This window comes from Desmodus rotundus, chromosome 6 (assembly GCF_022682495.2).
Source record: "Desmodus rotundus isolate HL8 chromosome 6, HLdesRot8A.1, whole genome shotgun sequence".
Taxonomy (NCBI): Eukaryota; Metazoa; Chordata; class Mammalia; order Chiroptera; family Phyllostomidae; genus Desmodus; species Desmodus rotundus.
Genome location: NC_071392.1, coordinates 110,072,056 through 110,090,360, shown reverse-complemented (window position 1 = coordinate 110,090,360; position 18,305 = coordinate 110,072,056). Strand labels below are relative to the sequence as shown.

Here is an 18,305-nt window from a genome sequence, read left to right as displayed (position 1 = left end):
GGCATGTGCGCTGATCTGGGACTCGAACCTGGGACCCTTTGGTTTGTGGACGGCACTTGATCCCCTGAGCCACACCAGCCAGGGATAATAGGAGTTTTTTTTTTTTTTGTCAGCATCACTTGTCCTGGGACATTGTCATTTTCATCACAACCAGTTTCTTCACTTATGTTGATAAGTTGGCCTTTGCTAAAGTTCCTCTGGATTTGAACCTGAAGTCTCCAGGAGCCTATGGCAGTGCCTGCATTCCCATAGCAGCTGTTTCTCCTACAGCTCTGTTGATGTTCCCTTCACATTGCACTTCCTGCTTTAGTTTTAGTTTTAGTTTCTTTGCGGCTTTCTTCTTCGTCCGTCGATTCCTTGTTTTGATTATGTCATGTGGGTTTTATCACTGGGAAGCAGCACAACTCTGTTCTCTGTGTATGAACTGAGTCACAGATGTGCAGCGACCAGTCACTGACCTTGAAGAAGTGATATGATCACTGATCATGATGCACTTTGATTATTTGCATAAAGATTTGTGGACTGAAGTAAGTAGTGAAGCTTGCTATTTATGCAGTTACTCATAGTTAATATGCCGTGGTAACTGAAATGTGGACCATGTCTTTGAGGAACTTGTGCTGTTTCACTAAACCACGGCAACAAATCTGTGCATGCTAGAATTGGGCAAAGTGAGGGCTGCCTGCAGTGCAAATGTTGTTTCTTTTGTTGCTGGTAGAGCAAGCAAAAACATTATGAAAAAATAAAATCCATGATATTTAACTTGGCTTTCATATCAGACATAGCTTGGCCAGTTAATATGTAAGGTAGAAAACAGGCACTACATACATCCTTGGTTCTAGAAGAAAATGTTCAGTTAAGAGTGTTCCATTTATAACTCACAGTTCTGAGGCAGGTGCATGGTGGACCCTCATCTGACGGATGAGAGGGGTAGTTGTGTGGCACTGAGTAATTTCCACTGCAGTGGAAAGAGCACAGATTTCGTAGTCACACCTTTAGATGAATTCTTTAACCTGAGTCTTCAAATGTAAAGAAACGATTGCCATGCCTGGCACATGCTGGTTGTCCGTGAGTTTTACTTTGCAAACCTAAATTTATCATTTAGATTTATGTCCTACAGTTACTTGGCATTTATTTTGTATTACTCAGTTTGATGCAAAATAAGTCATTTTAGAATTAACACATCTATCATAATTTTAAAGCATATAATACAAATAATTAAAAATGTAATCTGTTAGCTTCAAAAGTGGTTAATTTTAAAATGGAAGCTTAATTTCTCCCAGTGTTATCAGTCATATTTCTCATTAATGATTTTTTTAATTTTAAGGTAAAATTGTTTTGTTTTTAAAAAGGATATTCGTGTTTTGAGTTTTTGACACAGTTTTATTGATGGGTTTTACTCTACTGTTTATTTTCTGAACTTATCCTAGAAAGCATAAAGAATTTTATTTTATGTGCGATATATTCTCTAAAAACCCTTGCACACATCGGCTTCCTTCACTATGTTGTCTGATGGGTCTCTTACCATTTTTCTTTTCCTGTTAACTTTTTTTTTTAAGATAAGTTTTTAATGAAATGTGTTAGTTTGGTAAGTTTCATGTGATTTTAGATGCTTGTTTTCAGTAGTGTTTTTCCAGTAATGTAGAACTACCACCTATTTAAAATAACTGGCATAGAGGTTAATGTTAAGCTATCTCTGGAAAGGACCCCTCCTGCCCTTTTTTACATGTGACCCATTGTGCATAACATTTGACTCTTAACTTATGCAGGCTTTAGTGAGTCAAACTTGTCACTTTTTTCTTTTCTGTAGCGACAGAGGAGAAGAAATCTCTGAAGCGAACTTTTCAGCAGATACAAGAGGAGGAGGATGACGACTACCCTGGAAGCTACTCTCCCCAAGACCCTTCTGCAGGACCCCTCTTGGTACGTCTTGACCCCCAGAGGGTAGGGCGGAGTAGTTTGGTGAAGTGACTGCTAGTTGGAGATTATAACCACAAGGTGGTGCTAGTGACCAATAGTATGTGCATCTGTCAGGGCACTGGGTGAAGATCCCCCAGGTGAGGCTTGCCCGACAGTGGGGCTTGACTTTGTCATAGCATGCCAGGACTTTGGCGTGGATTTATGTTTATAGTGTACTTGGACTTGGAGTTTTTTCACTCCTATAAATTGAAAATGTTCTTTAAAAATAGATTTTTGTGAAAGGATATAGAATTTTATTCACGTTCTGCCATGGGCTTTTGAACTGAACCAGTGCTTTATTGCAACCACAAAACACAAATCCAACGAGGCATTATCACCCAGAGATTGAACAAATGTCTCTTTGAACAGAGATGTAGCAAGCCCACTTCCTCAAGTTCTTAAAAACAAGTACTCAAACCAGGAATCAAAGAAAGCATCAGAGCAATTAAAACTATTGCACCATCATGAAGGAATATATATAAAAATATTCTATACTAGTAACAAGGCCTTTTGATCTGTAACTCTTGCAGATTTCTTTAGAAACAAATTATGAGTACAATCATAAAGTGAAAAAATGCTTTCTTTGTAAACAAAGGACCAATTTAAAAGCAGTTCTATGCAGAACATACCATTAGCCCCTGTGAAAACTAGCTGATTATGGATGGATATCCCCAGTACACAACGGCTTTTCTTTTCAGAGGCACGGTTCTGCTTCTGAAGGGGCCAAATGCACTTTCATTTCAAACATCACAGCATACTCCAGTGGAACCTTAATAAGGTCATGTGGGGGGTCCTCCATAAAAAAGGGTGTTAGCAATTCTATCCCAATAACACAAGCTCTGAGGAGCAGAGGAATTCAAGGGAGACAGCAATCACTTTCTGCTTTCACCCCCGCCCCAGTCTGTAACCAAAATATGCTCACTCCATGAGTTTTGAGACAGCTGTCTGAAGAAATGAAGAAAATCCTCATGATTTCAGAGCTTTTCTGGGGATGCGTATCTAATTTTGTTGAAGATTGATTTCCCTTCACTCTCTTTGACAAACTCCACAAGGAAAACCATCCTGTGTGCATGGCCTCCTTGCTGCTCCAGCTGAATTTAGGTCATCTAATGGATTGAGTCTATCCAATAGGATAATGTTTCATTTGGTTGGTATTCTTTACATATTTACGTATATGTATTGTGTTTACAAAGTTTCATAACATGAAACTAAGTTATGTCATTATGCATTTTTGAGGTCTGAGGCCCCAATTTTACTGTACTGTGAAAAGTTGTTTTTTAAATGCTTTGACCGCAGAGGTTTTACATGATAACTCATAGATTTTCAAAGCAGATCCCAATTTTAACTGAAGTCCTGTCAACACATCATTTCTTGTTATCAGTAGCAGGGATTTCCCATCAATTTCCTATTCCTGAAAAGCACTAGCTTGCTCCTCAAATCCCACTGTTCAGAAATAATGGACTATGTCTATTAAGGCCCAGTCTGCAGGATCTGTTGGTCTCCCATTCTCCACCAAATCTGGGCTCCAGAGGAGAAAGGACAGAGCAGACTGGAGCCACGTGTGGAGAGTCTGGGGTTCATGCCTCTGGAGAGAGGGCTGAGGGGTCGGCCACCAGAATCCCTGTGCTGGGTTGTTCCCCTAAGCTGCAGAAGCCCTACCATGACGTTTAGAATGTTAGGAATGATCGTTCTTACAAGACCATTTGCCTCCACCTCATTAATTCCAGCTAATTTTTTTAAAGCCCCATATGTGTTAACAGATAGTGTTTGTGTTTTATTACATAGACTGAGGAACTAATCAAAGCTTTGCAAGACCTGGAAAATGCCGCATCAGGGGATGCTACTGTCCGCCAGAAAATTGCTTCTTTGCCCCAGGAAGTGCAAGATGTTTCTCTACTGGAAAAAATAACAGGTAAGAAGGTAGAGTTTAGGTGAAAGATGAGGGGAAGGGGCATAGCTCCAGTTCATCAAATCCTAGGGCATACCGACGTGTGCAGGAATAGCCTCTCCATTTGGTGTTGGGCACTCTGTCATCATGGGCTTTGGGAATAGCTCACATGCTAAACAGTGAAGTCGCTGGAATAATCCAAGCTTAAGCAGAGATTCTAGGAGTTGTCACAGAAATGCTGCGTGCCACAACTTGTGGCACTCTGAAGTAAGGTCTGCTGAAAACAAATTGTGCAGATTGTGTGGGTCAGGGCTGGGGAGGTGGGCATTAAACTCAGGACCCTCCTACTAAAAAAATAATTATAATTCAGTACTGTGTGATTTTTGCACTGCACACTAACACACCCCGTAGATGATAGTGTCTCCAGTGCCAAGGACTCTAGGTGTGCATTGTTAGTTGTGTCAGTTTGCCCTGTTGGTGATCACCCCCAGTGAAACAGGGAGGGGCAGTTGTCATTATTCTCGCTTTATGCGTGAGAAATTGAAAGGAAGGAATGAAGCATGAACTAGTATTAATAGAGTGTGCTCTGTGCCAGATACTCCTTCCTACCCTTTGTGGTAGTTAATCTTTTGAGATCACTGAATGTTAATCCCCATGTACATAGGAGGAAATTGAAGCTTTGAGATGTTAGAGGTCTTGCCCAAGGTCCCATGAATAGTGGATCTTGGGGTTTCAACCTCCGCTGCGAAGCCTATATTCTTTCTATTACAGAAGCTCAGGCCTTTCATTCCACTCTTCTGAGAGCCATCGTTTGTCCCTTCCAGTCCCTTGCCTTGGCTGTTTCACTAACTTTCTCCGTATCCATCCGAAGGAAACCAAAGTTGGTCATGGACTATTTCCTTCATTCAAATATTTGAGGCGTGCTGTATGGCAGATGCTCTTGGTGTCCCACCCACATCTCCTCGTGGCATAAGTGCCAAAAAGAAAAATAAATCAGGGGTGTGATGGGATAATTGAAGGAGGTGCTGTTTTACATAAAGGTGATCAGGAAAGGCCTTTCTGGGAAGCGAGGCATGCATTATCCGAGGGGAGGCATACTCTCAGGCAGAGGGAACAATACACGGAAAGACCTTCGGGCAGGACCTTACTCAGCTCGAGAACACGGCGCAGAGGCCTTCTAAACCATGCAGGAAGCATTTCTTCTCCCTCGCTTCCTCGCCTCTGATGTCAAACCCTGTTGCCTTTAACAGTCAGTCTATTGATCCGTCTGCCTTTTCCCAACCTTCACTCCCCTTCTGTCCTCATTTTCTTTGCTTTGCTTAGGGTTTTTGTAATCTTAAGTGTAACAGTTCAGAAGTATTAAGTGCATTTACATTGTTGTGCAACCAATTACCAGAATGCTTTTTATCTTGCAAAACTGAAACTCTTTGCTCATTAAGTAACAATTTATTTCCTCTTCTCCCTCCCCCCCCTCCCCAGCTCCTGGCAGCCACCATTTTTAAATCCAGTTTTTCATCTATTTCTCTCCAGGATATGCACAGCTGAATGTGGCTGAGGAAAACAAGCAGCTCACATGGGCTGGCTTTTCTTCCTCTTTCTGGGGGCGAACCTGCTGTTTTCTAAAGCCTTTCTACTTGTTTCCTAGACTTCCTTCTCATCTACTCAAGGGCATTGCTTCAATGGGTCTCCCCTTTTCTCTCGCATCTTCCATTTTTTCCCCCTACTGGATCATTTTCCATAGCATAAAAACATCTATTTTTTTTTCCCCATGTGGTAAAAGTTTTTTCTTTACCCACATCTTCCCCTAGCTACCGCCTTATTTCTCTGTTCTTTCTAGCAAAACATCCTAAATAGATCTCCTATGCTCACCCGTCTGCATTTCCCCTCCTCTCCTTCTCTTTTGATCCTGCCCTACGGACACTGCTCTTAGCAAAGTTGCTGATGACCTCTCTAGTGCTAAATTCAGTAGTGAATGTTTTGCCTAGTGATAACTTGAGGTCGTCTTAACTTGACCTCGGAAACATTTGGCCTAGTTGATTTCTTTTCCCTGAAAATACTTCTCATTTGGTGTGGAGACAGGAAAGTGATCCCCTTAAAATGTTCATTTCCTGATCCGTAGAACCTGTGAATACTCGTATATCACCTTCTGTGGCAGGGGGCACTTTGCAGATGTGATTAAGTTAAGGATCTTGAGGTGGTGGCAGTGTCCTTGTAAGAGGGAGGTAGGGAGGAAAGAGAGAAGAAGGTATGCTTATGGTAGCAGAAGTTGGATACACTTTGAAGATGGGAGAAGGGGCCACAGTAAGTGTTAAGATAATATGTTTGTGGTGTTTTAAGCCACTAAGTTTGTGGTAATTTGTTACAGCAGCCATAGGAAATTAGGACCCAGTGTTCTGCTACTTCTCCTTTTCTTTCTCTGGCTATGTCTTTTCAGTTTCCTTTGCTGGTTTCTTCACTTCTCCTTGATCTCTTAATGTTGGCCTCTCCTTAGCCCTATTCTCTAGCTAGGTTCATTGACAGTTTAGCTCATCCAGTTTGATTACTTTAAATAACAGGGATTTTTTTTCTACTAGTCATCCCTAATTTATGTCTCTAGTGTTAACCTCTCTTTTCACCTTGAGATCCCTCCATCCAACCTCCTATTCAGTGTTACTAATAGGCTGTCTCAGTAGACATTTCAAACTTAACCTGCCCCAAACCAGACCTCTGATCTTCCCTTCAAGACCCGTTTCTCTCGTGGTTTTCCCCATCTTCATAAATGTCCCCCTCATTATTCCTGTTAATTGGGACCAAAACCAGTGTGTGACACCTTGCCGCCACCCCCACTGCCACCGCCCGGTGGGATTCGCCACCATCTTTGTTTGAGTTAGCAGTCACCTGGTACCTGGTCTCCCTACTTGCTCCTTGTCCCCCACTCCCAGCCATCATTCTGTTCTCAACACAGCAACCAGAGTGATCTGTTAAAATTGAAGTGGGATAGTGTCCCCTCTGCTTCCCCAGTCCCCTAGAGGAAAAACCAGTCTTTCAGTGGCGTCCACAGCTGAGTCCCTGTTACCACGTAGATTTTTACTACTTTCCCGTTGCTCACTGCTCCAGTTGTATGGGCTTCATGCCTGTCACTCTCCCCTCCTAGGGTCTTTGTTCTGGCTGTTCCCCCATCTTCCCCAAATCTTCCTGGTAGTTCTCTTTAACTTCATTCAAGGCCTTGTTTATGTATCATCTCAGTGAAGCCTGCCCCGAGCACCTTATTTAAAATTGCAGTTCTCCCTTCCAATGCCTTGTTCTTCCTCCTCTGTCTAATTTTTCTCCAGAGTTCTTATCTCTGGCTGATAAATAAGTAAAGTACAATATTTTTTCTCTGTCTACCTGAGGGTGTAAACCTGGGGCAGAGAGCTTTTATCCTTTGTGTTGTGCTCCCTGCTGTCTCAGAGCCCAGAATGGTGCTGTGTACACAGTGGGAGCCCAGATATCTGCTTAAGCCAACTGGAAGGTTTTGAGCAGGGGTCGACAGCTGTAAAAGCCTGACTGGAGGGAACTTGGTGACAGGAGGTGGGTGCCGGGGGATAGACAACTCCCTTGCGGAGTGCTGTAGAGGGAACGGGAATGGGGCAGTAGTTGGGGAGTGGCATGCGGTCCAAAGACACAACAGCATGTTTGTGTGCTGATGGTAGTGCTTCAGAAGAGAAAGAGAGAAGTCGGTGAGGCCCAGGGAATCAGACGTGTGCAGAGGCAATAGGGTGCTTGTGCACATGGGGAGGGCTGGCTGAAAGGCACACAGCAGCCGTTCCTCTGTGCAGCAGGCAGGGCGCAGCACCTGCGGACCACCACAGGTAAGTTCTCTGAAGTGAGCATCTCGCTGCTGCATTTTGATTGCATTTTTTCTATAGCTTATAAAGCTATCACAAGTTTTTTTTTTTCTGGGTTGAATTATTTGTGTGAATGAATTATGTCCCTTGTACAAGTTCTTAGAGGGTGAGAGTTGATATTTAAAAAATTTGAAATATTTGTGTCTTCCTTGCAGTTTTTTGCCATGAGTACTTAAACATCTTAATGAATTAACCGTTTAAAAACATTTTAGTTAAAGCTAAAACTAGCCTAACCACTCCAGCAGCTTATTCCCAGAGTGGACTGCCAATATGAGGTAGGACCCCCAAAAAACGGAATTATGTTCTGAAGGGCAGGCCCCTTGTAGTACAGGCTTCCCTGCCTAGGTGAGCATTCTAGGAACCCATCCATATCAGTGTACTAGCTGGTGGTGTTGTGAGAGGCTGGGTTTGGCTTCAGCAAATTTTTTTTGAAAACTCAATGCATTTGCCCATTTTATGGTGGGTGAATTATGAATGCACCTGCCCACACTGCACTGAGTGTTCAGAAGTTTTTGACCAAAAACAACATGCCCCCTGTGCCCCACCTTCCCTATTCACCCAATCTCACCCCAAGTGACTTTTTTTTGTTTCCCTGGATGAAAAAAAGTCCTCAAAGGAAAAGTTTTGCTGATGTGGAAGAGGTGAAACAAAAAACAGAAGCAGTAAAAGGCATCAAAATCGAGAAGTTCAAAAACTGTTTTGAGCAGTGGAAAAAACGTCTTGATAGGTGTATTGTATCAAATGGAGAGTATTTTGAAAGTGACTGAAGTTTAAACATGTAAGAATAGATACACGATTTTTTATAAATAAATTTCAGGGTTTTTGAGGTCCCCCCTCCTCCACTGTCTTCTTTACCCTCCATGACTGAGATCATCTCTTTCCTTCGTGTTCTGTCTGGCTCACTCTGTCTCCTTCACCAAAAATGTCTTCTTGTTTCCCTTCCCCTGAAGCAGGTAGAAGTGCCTGGTCTTTGCGTCAGACCTAATTCAGAATTCCTCAACTGTCCATCTCCTAATACTCGTATTAAGAAGGCACCTAAACGCCAGACAGTTTGCCAGAGAAACTGTGTTGGGAATTCTTAATTCGCAGCTACCTGTGAGAATGCTGAGGTCTCTCAACTCTGACAATATGTAATAGTGGCAACTGTCTGACTCATTTTTTGTCCCTGCAATCACTGGAGTCCCTGGTGCTCTTTGTTTCAAAGCACCCATCTACTCTTTTGATCCTTAAAGGCCTTTTAAAAATGAGGTATACGTATTGTAGGTCTAATGTCACTACTACCCATGTGTAATTAATTACATCCGTTCTTTTTAAATATAGGTCATCCTTTTGTCTCTTCCTCTCATTTCCCAATGTTGAGCCTTTTTCGTCACTTCTTTCTAAGAATACCCTCTCTCTGATACTTCGGTGCAGTTGTTTTTTATTTTTCTCTAAACAATGAATTACAACCCATCAATTGGACATGAAATCAATCTGGTAGGTAATGATCAGAATTTTTTTAATGGAATATAAGATAGAACACTTTGCACATAGTAAGGATAAGCATTATTTTATGAAATTTGTTTCTTTTATATGTGTTTACATAAGTATATTTATTACTGTGGGTCATATTCAAAAGCGTTTAGAAGTCTGTTTTGTCAGACCAGATATTTTGCTCAACGGAAGGAGAGAGCTAATACCGAGTTTCAAGGCTTGCTTAGTTTAAGAGGTAGCGTCCAATAGGTCCATTTCAGAGACCTGGTTTTGAGTCCCAACACCTTACGTAACGATACCGACCTATTGTATAATTTCTTTTTTTTCCTTTTTTTAAGATTTTAATTTATTTTTACAGAGGAGAAGGGAGGGAGAAAGACAGAGAGACATCAGTGTGTGGTTGCCTCTCGTGCATCCCCTACTGGGGACCTGGCCCGCAACCCAGGCACATGCCCTCCAGTGGGAATGGAACTGGCAACCGTTTGGTTTGCAGGCCAGCACTGAGTCCACTGAGCCACACCAGCCAGGGCTATTTTTTTTTTATTTTTTATTTTTGGCTTTTAGTATCCACACCCAAGAAGTGAGTGCCAGCTTTTGTATTTCGTATTGTGCTTTATAGTGCTTGTATTTTGTATTTCAGAGTATTGTTCAAAGAATATGTAACAAAAATAATATGAATGAAAGCCCTTTTGAAATTCTTAGAGACCAAGAAAAATTATCCCATGTATGGCATTAAATCTTTCTGTTTGTTTTATTTGTAGAGCTTTTGTAGGAGTAGGCACTTAGAAATGTTAGCCAGATTGTTCTCCCTGTCCAGTTGCCTCACTTCAAGTAATTTAGAAATGTCCTGTCTTGTTGACAGGAGCGAGTGCCTTTGGGTTTCTCTGTCAGCTGGTCGAGTTTTTATACGCAGGTTCTGGCTTATTCTTGGATTCTGCAGTTTTGGAGAGAAACTGTTAACCGCCCCCAGAAATGTTTGCAATGGTGCCTATGTGATTTGTATATTGTCTCTATTTTTTGGTCTCATTTGTACTTAGACAAAGAGGCAGCCGAACGTCTTTCAAAAACAGTAGATGAAGCATGTCTGTTACTAGCAGAATATAACGGGCGCCTGGCGGCGGAACTGGAAGACCGGCGCCAGCTGGCTCGGATGTTGGTGGAGTATACCCAGAACCAGAAAGATGTTTTGTCAGAAAAGGAGAAAAAACTAGAAGTGAGTACCTCGCAAGGCAGACCTAGACCTCCCAAGTTTCCTTTCCTGTAGCCCCCATTAGAAGGTTTTTATTATGCCTTAATTAACACTTTTTTTTTGTCTTTTAAAAATGCATGAGATGAGAACATCATTCAGATTTTGCAATTACGTGAACCTAATTGAAAATTGAAGTCACATTTTCATATATCCAAGAAAGAACAAATTGGAATGCAGGAAACATATGATAAACTCTTAAATCATAGCATTTAGCGTCTTAACCTTGTTTTAGTTTGAACTCACATTTTTTTTAAATTGTAGATTGAGGTACAAAAAGAACAGGAGTCAGCAAAACCAAAGACTTTAATTGGTGGTATCTGGGAAATACTTAAAAAATTTCTTTTGGATTATATTAAGATTTATTTCAGACTTAATCATGCTAAAGCTAATGAGTAGCCTGCCTCCAAGCCCTGTCTGTGATTAGTTCTAAAATTTCAGTCATGTTTAGGGAGCCCAGTTCTCAATCTGTTGGAAAGGGACCAGTTTTTACCCTGAGCCGACATTAGTCTGAATGCCTTTGGGAAGAAGTAGTTCCTAGCTGTGCATTTGTTTGGATTCTTAATTAAGTACGGGGTGGTTTAACATTGGTGCTTAGTCCCTTGGGGTAACACTACCAACCATGGAGGACATTTGGGAACTTTTCCTTCCTCCAGGCTACTAGACTTCCTTTTCAGTAGAGTCTGCCCCTCTTTCCTTAAGAGACATAGAGAAGAGTTGCAGCCAGTGGCTTGGGACAGGAGGGCAGTTTTGAGTTGGAGAACTGATCACATATTGCAGGAAATACCAGAGTGGATAAGGAGGGGGATAGCCCTCCTGCTGCACTCTGCACTCAGGAAACACTGTTCTCTGGTATGGAGGGAGGGAAAAGTGAGCTCGTTCTGTGGCTGAAATTGTTTGCCTTTGAACACAGTCATCTGACTTGAGAAGGGAAATGAGCGATGGGTACTTTTTATCATATCCTTACCTTCAGTGATTATGAGGGTGATGATGGGTAGTGGTATTGGGAACTTTATATTCCTGGCCAGCCTGAAAGTGGAAGATGGGAAACGGCTGTAAAAATAGTATGGCTTGGATTTAGAAGTCAACACTGCCCAAAATCCTAAAGGGAGTTTCCAGGCAGTAGCAGACGGTCATTTATCTGAAACGCTCGTCTTTCACCGAGGAAGCATTTTTAGCACTGTGCCCCGGGACTAATAAGAGAGTGTAATTAATGATTCTGGTTGTAAGTCACCATGCCATCTGTTGCACTGCCCCTTGGCGACACATTAAGGGCTTTCTCTGATCTGTCAGACATTGATTATCGTGAGCAGCTGCTGTTGGGTGGCGAGCAACCATAAAGGACAGTCTTTGAGAAGAGACGGTCTTGGTATCGGCAATTAAAACTCTTTGTTCGTTTCCCTTTCTCACAATTGCATGTTCCTCCCCATTTGGGGGGATTGTTCTGGTGTCTATACGCCCAGTGGTTTGCTAGATGCCATGAGAGGTCATTAAGGCAGAGAGATGACCAGAGATTTGGGTCTGTTCTGTAGCTTTCCAGCCCAAATTTCTCTGCTTATCTGGGCATTAGAATTCCAGTGCTTAAGAATCAGAGCAGAAAGGACCCACCACTGAGAAGTACAGATTCTGAACTAAAGGTTTTTATCCCAAACCATGTCTCAGCCATTTGAGCAAAATCATTTTTTTAAAAAATGGAGCTAAATTTGCAGTATTTAAAAGAGCAAATGACTAGATACAACGTAAGATGTTGAGAGATGGTTTTAGCTCTTTCTTTAAGCTTGCTAAAAATGTGAACTGTCTACTCTAGAATGTAAGATTTTTCTCTCACATCCTGTAATAGACTGGTCCTATTTCATTATCTACTCATGGTGGAGGTAAACTTGTTATGTGCCACTTGAAAGATGCGTTATTACTGTGAATTCTTCCAAATCTTCCACAAGTCTCTTATTGATGAAGACAGTACATAAAACATACCTATCTTTTTAACACTGATTTTTTTAACATTGCTTGTTCTTGTTTTAAAACTGCCATACCAGAATGCTAATGAAATCTGTTTTTTATTTTTTAATCTTTTCATTGTGTTCAGCGTATAAATACATGGAATACTTAGAACTTTGGGAATGTAATTATTTGCTTGAGAGTCTGTTTTCTTCTCAAAGTTGTAATTTCTTCACTCATTTTTCTTCTTTTTTAAGTTTATAAACATCTGTCCTGTGAGTGGAATTCAGCACTTGATGTCATCTCTTTCTATGTAGAAGGTTTTCTTAAGTTGCTTGAAAAGTGGTTTATCTGCAGATATTTTTTAATTGAGAAATTTACAAAATATTAAAAGTAACCATTTTATAGTCAAATATTTCACATTTCATTATACCAAAAGAAAATCCCATACCTATTAATCATTCACACCCTGTGTCCCCTTCTCCCAGCCCCTGGCGACCACCAGTCTGCTTCCTGTCTGTATGGATTTGCCTGTGCTGGATGTTTCATACAATTGTGTTTGGCTTCTTCCACTTACCATGATGAATTTGAGGTTCAGCCACATTGTGGCATGTGTCAGTACTTCATTCTTTTTGCTAAATGGTTCATTGTATGGATAGGCAACAATTTGTCCATTGTGTGTTGATGAACATTTGGGTTGTTTCTACCTTTTGGCCATTATGAATACTGCTATAAACACCCGTGTACAGGTTTTTATTTTTCTTGGGTGTATGTGTGCCTAGGAATGGAATTGGACTCAAGGTAATTCTGTCTTCAACTTTTGGAGGAACCACCAAACTGTTTTCTGTAACAGGGGCACTATTTTATATTCCCACTAGCAATGTATGGGAGTTCCAGTACTATCTTTTTTAAATCCTAGTGCATATGGAGTGGTAACTTGTGATTTTGATTTGCACTTCCTGGTAATTAATGATTGAATATCTCTGCATATGTTTCTCATACATCTTTTTTGGAGAAATATCTATTCAAGTCCTTTGCCCATTTTTGAATTGGGTTGTGTATTTTGCTGTTGCTGAATTGCAAGAGTTCTCTGGGCATTTTAGGTAATAGACTCTTACAAGCTATAAGGTTTACAAATATTTTCTCCCATTGTGCGTTTTAACCACTTTCTTTACAATGCCCTTTGAAGCACGTAGGTTTTTAATTTTGATGAGTTCCAATACCTGTTTCTTTTGTTGTTGTTACTTATGTTTTGGTGTCATGTTTAAGAATCCATAGCCAAATCCCAGGACATGAAAATTTACTCAGATATTTTCTTCTAGTTTTATAGTTTTAGTTTTTACATGTAGGTCACATTTTGAGTTAATTTTTGTATACGGTATGAGGTAGGGACCAGCTTTGTTCTTTGCATGTAGATAGCCAGTTGTCCCAGCACCATTTGTTGAAGAGGCTGTTCTTTCCCTCACTAAATGAATGCTTGGCACTTCTGTCAAAACTCAGTTGGCCAGAGAGATGGGGCTTTTTTTCTGGACTCCCCATTCGGTTCTGTTGATCCATGTGCCTGTGCTGTGCTGGTGCCGTACTGTTTTCATCGCTATGGCTTCATAGTAAGGTCAGAAAATGTGAGCCCTCAAACTCTGTCCTTTTCTTTCGATATTATTTTTGCTCTCACAGGCCTCTTGCAACTTCATATGAATTAGAGGATCAGCTTTTCCATTTCTGCACCAAAAAAAAAAAAATATCTGTTGGAATTTTAATAGGGATTGCATTGAATCTATAGATTGCTTTGGGGACTTACCATCTTCACACTCTTAAGTATTCCAATCCATGAACATGAGATTTCTTTCCATTTTTTTAGGTCTTTTTAAATTTCTGCTGCAGAAGTTTTTAAAACATGCTAGGGTACCACTTACTGATGCATTTGATGTTAAAAAGCCCTGTTCAGGTGCCATTGGTATCAGGGACCACCACAGAAGGCAGTAGTGCATGTCACCTTTCAGTAGGCTGTGTTTACCCCTCCTCTAGAAGGTAATGAGTGCGTGCGTGCACTCAGTGAAGCTGCTCAGCCACAGTCGTGGCAGCCACCTGCACTCTGCAAACCCAAGTGGCACACAGGAGCCTGGATGTCTAGGAGTAAAGTCTAACAGGGTTGTTGAACTGGGTGGAATGAGAGATCGTGCAGTCTGGCTTCGGAATTGGTGAAGAACTCAGCTCAGAGAAGGGAGTTAGAAACAGACCAGGGACAGAATCCAAGGCAGACATCTTATAACTTTCCATCAGGTTTGTGGTTTTGTTTGTTTTGTTTCTTTTAAATTTGATTCCATGAGGTCAACAGCTGGAAGACATCCTACACAGAAGAGTAGCCAAAGTTGAATTATTTCAACAATTCTCAAGAACCTTGTTTTAGAGAAATGACATCTTATGTAAATCAAGTCTCCTCCAGTATATACCTTTCTAAAGTTTGAGAGTACCCACTCTGTTACCAAGGTTCTAAATACTGAGTCCTTCCTATGACTGCTTGTTCTTGCTCTGAGGTGGGGGGAGGGAGAATTGGCTCATTGAACTTGAAACTGCTGCTGTTTCCCCCCAGCTTGGCACCTTCGGGACTTGGCTGTATGAACTCTTAGGAGTAGAGCCTTCTACTTCAGAGAACACGGCAGGGAAAGGGGACATGGCCCAAATGCTGTGTGACTCTTCACATTTCTGTTTGTAATTTGGTTATAACAACTTGAGAAATTCTTTGGCTATAGCTGAGGGAGTACTAAACCAAACTGATGGCCATCTGTTGTTTTTGGCAGCATCCCGCACCTTCCTGCATGGTGCAGATGGTTAGAAGCGTTCATTTCAATAATGGGATAGGCAATTGGTAGAGGCAGAGAGTCCACTTTGGAGTAAATTCTCCCCATTCCCCATGATGATCAAAGCCAGTATCTCATTGTCCATTAGGAACAGATGGAACCGGGTGATCTAATCCTCAGTTCAGATGAGAAAACAGATCTCAGGGCTCCTGTGAGCAGTTTAAGGTCACAGAGGAAATCACGAGGACCAGAACCCTGATCTCTTGACTCCTGACTCTGGGAAAGAACTGAGAGGCTTTCCCTAGAGCTGCCTCTCACGGCTCTGGGCAGCCTAGCCCCACCTGTTTACCAGTCCTTTGCACCCACTACCCTTCCTTTGCATGTAATTCTCTCCTCCCAACACTAGCAGTGCTGGCAGCACCATGGGCTGTTAGAACAGCTGTCCAAAAGGTCAGTGATCAAGGTGTGTTCTCATCCTTCCCCACACGGCAGGCCATGGTTTGCTCACTGCTTTTTCATCCCTGCTTTGATATGGAAGCCCTTTCCCCGCCCAGGTTTCCCTCCAGGAGGTGAGGACTTTTCTCGAGTTGTATATTTCTATGAGTAATAATGGAGTTTAGAGGCTGTATGTTGGGTGTTTGGCTTCCTTTCATTCATGTCAGTCACTGCTAACCCTTACAGCTCTGGCCAGATTTGCCGCTAGAACGGCAAGGTGCGTGTGTGTGTAGGTACGTGTGTCTATTCTTTCCCAAATCACAGTGTGAAACCTTTGGCATTTCTTCATCTTTTTTCTCTCCAGAAAAAAAAAAAAAATGCCACGTTATAGTCATTGTAATGTATTTTGCGTACTAGGTAACTCAGAGGCTGAGTTCACCAACATTTGAGGCTTCCCATAGAAAAAGTGGCATGATTTCAAAGCTCTCCCACCTAGAATTCCCTACTCTTAGCCATAGCATCGTTTTCATAGGTGTAGCCCAACTCTTGTTGATCCCTCCTGCTTTCTGGAAGAGCCCTACCAAGTTTTAGCTGGCGTGTGTAGTACTCATTTTTTGTATTTATAAATCACATGTATACATATTGTCAAAACATATCTGGACCCCTTGTCACTGGGCTCATCTGCCAGAACAGTTACTCTTAGTTCAACTGATACTGTCAGTTCTTTATTTCTTTTACTCAGATTGTAAAAGAAACACATCACAGGAAACTTGGGGGGATCATACCTCAGTATTAAATCATACTTTTAATTATGGTATAGTTCCTTTATTTTTCTTCCTATTTTAAAATTAAAAGGATCATGATTACTTCCTTTGGGCTAGCTCGCAATATTGGGATTGTTTTTTCCTATAAGTTTCTAAACGTGGATTCTCTGTGTATGTGCAGCTATCTGCCTGTCTTACAGTGCGCTGAAGATGGTACAGATTTCAAGGTGTTGACGGCAATATGCATTTCTGCCTTAGAAGCTTTTTTTTCCCAAAGCATCTTAAGCAGTCTAGAATTTCATTGTGTTTTATAAACAGACAAGATGTGTTAAAGAATAATCTTTGTTTTATGAAGGAAAGAACATTGAATAGTTTAATTCGACAAACAGGATCTCTCTCCTGAGTTTCAGTTATCTGTTTACATTGAAACGGCTGTGGGAAAATAGCAGCTACTTATTATAGCATTGACTTCAGTGAGCGTAACTTTGAAAGCAGAGTTCAGGTTACAGAAATTTGAGCTCTGTGTGTGTCTCTTTGACCCAATGGGTACATGTTATTTTGAGCAAAGATCTAATGTTAAGCTTTTTGAGTATCCCTAGGACAGGCATAACTCGTTTTATTGTGCTTCACTTCATTGCGTTTCACAGATGTGATTTTTACAAATTGAAAGCAAGATCCACCTCCCCTCCACCCCTCCCAACAAAAAGGTTACAACTTACTTTATTGTGGTGGCCTGCAGCTGAGCCCACTCTATCTGCGAGGTATGCCTGTACTGTTAAAGTGGGCCTTCTACTCCCACTTCAATTTGTGATCTTTGAAGAAGTCAAATTGCATTGTGGTGCACTTTACCATCTTGAAAATTACATCTCTGACTTCATTTTCTTCTCTATAAAATGTGGGGTTGAAATAAGGTCAGAAAGAGACATTTTCCATGATTAGGGCAAAAATGCTCATGGTTATAATCAGAAGTCAAAACTGAGCCTTTGCAAACGAGGTCCAGGAGCTCCTAAGGCGTGGCAGGCTTTCCGTGAAGCAGTGGTGGTGCTGGCTGTCATTCAGACTGTGCAGGCCTCCGTGTTTGTTCTCGTTCATATTCGGATCCTGTGAGCATCTTAAGGAAACAGTGTGGACAGTTCTCTTGCCATTAGATCCTTTGAGGACTTGAAGCTATTCTCCTTTCTGCAGAAGTAGAGTGGTACCCTCTACTTCTAGAGTAGAGTAGAGAGAAGGTACCCTCAGCAGGCAGAATACTCTGCCTCTTTAATACATACACATATTTAAACCTCGTGCACAGGAGCATGCCCTGCACGACTACCGCTGTCTCTTTTTAACTAAGACTGTGTGCTGTTTTCCCTTGCTACCTCTGCTTTTGAACCCACTGCATCTTGGTGTGCCTGTCCGCATTCCACTGAAGGGGCCGGGCGTCTTCAGAATCCCCCAGTCTGCGGTCTCCTTTCAAAAACCAAGAGATAGCTCTCGGTCTCTGCCTCTCATCTCACTTTGCTTCTTTTGGCCCTCTCTGTAGCATTTACTGCTGCTATGTATTGCCCGTTGTTGTTTTCCTTCTCCAGGTTCTCACACCCACTCTCTGCTGGTCCTAGGTTTTGGGGGGTTTTGTGGGTTGGGGTTTTTTTTTGTCCTTTAATAAGCTTTTCTCCATCCTTGCCCTGTAAATGTTGGTATTCCTTTAGCCGTTTTCTTATCCTGGACCTTTTCCCTGAGTGACATGCTTTAAGTATGCTGATGGCTTAAATACAGGTCTCTAGCCCAAGCCCTTCCTTGTACTTCAGACCCTTATATCTTATTTCCACCGACACCTCAGACTTACTGTGGCCAGAACAAGCCATCTCTTCCTTGTCACCTTTCCTTTCCTTCTCTTTCCCTGTCTTGGAGAATGGCGTTGCTGTTCGTCACAGGGAGACACTAGTGCCCACCCAGTGT

The 18,305-nt window shown here is 41.7% G+C and overlaps 1 protein-coding gene across 1 annotated transcript in view; it reads left to right on the top strand.

Moving 5' to 3' along the window:
- The window catches only part of RPRD1B (regulation of nuclear pre-mRNA domain containing 1B), a 51,746-nt gene that overhangs the window by 21,303 nt on the left and 12,138 nt on the right, over positions 1-18,305 (top strand). The window contains exons 4-6 of the mRNA XM_024559331.3: positions 1,808-1,920; positions 3,742-3,868; positions 10,221-10,396. Of these exons, the coding sequence (XP_024415099.1) occupies positions 1,808-1,920; positions 3,742-3,868; positions 10,221-10,396 (416 nt within the window). The remainder of the gene's footprint in view (positions 1-1,807; positions 1,921-3,741; positions 3,869-10,220; positions 10,397-18,305) is intronic.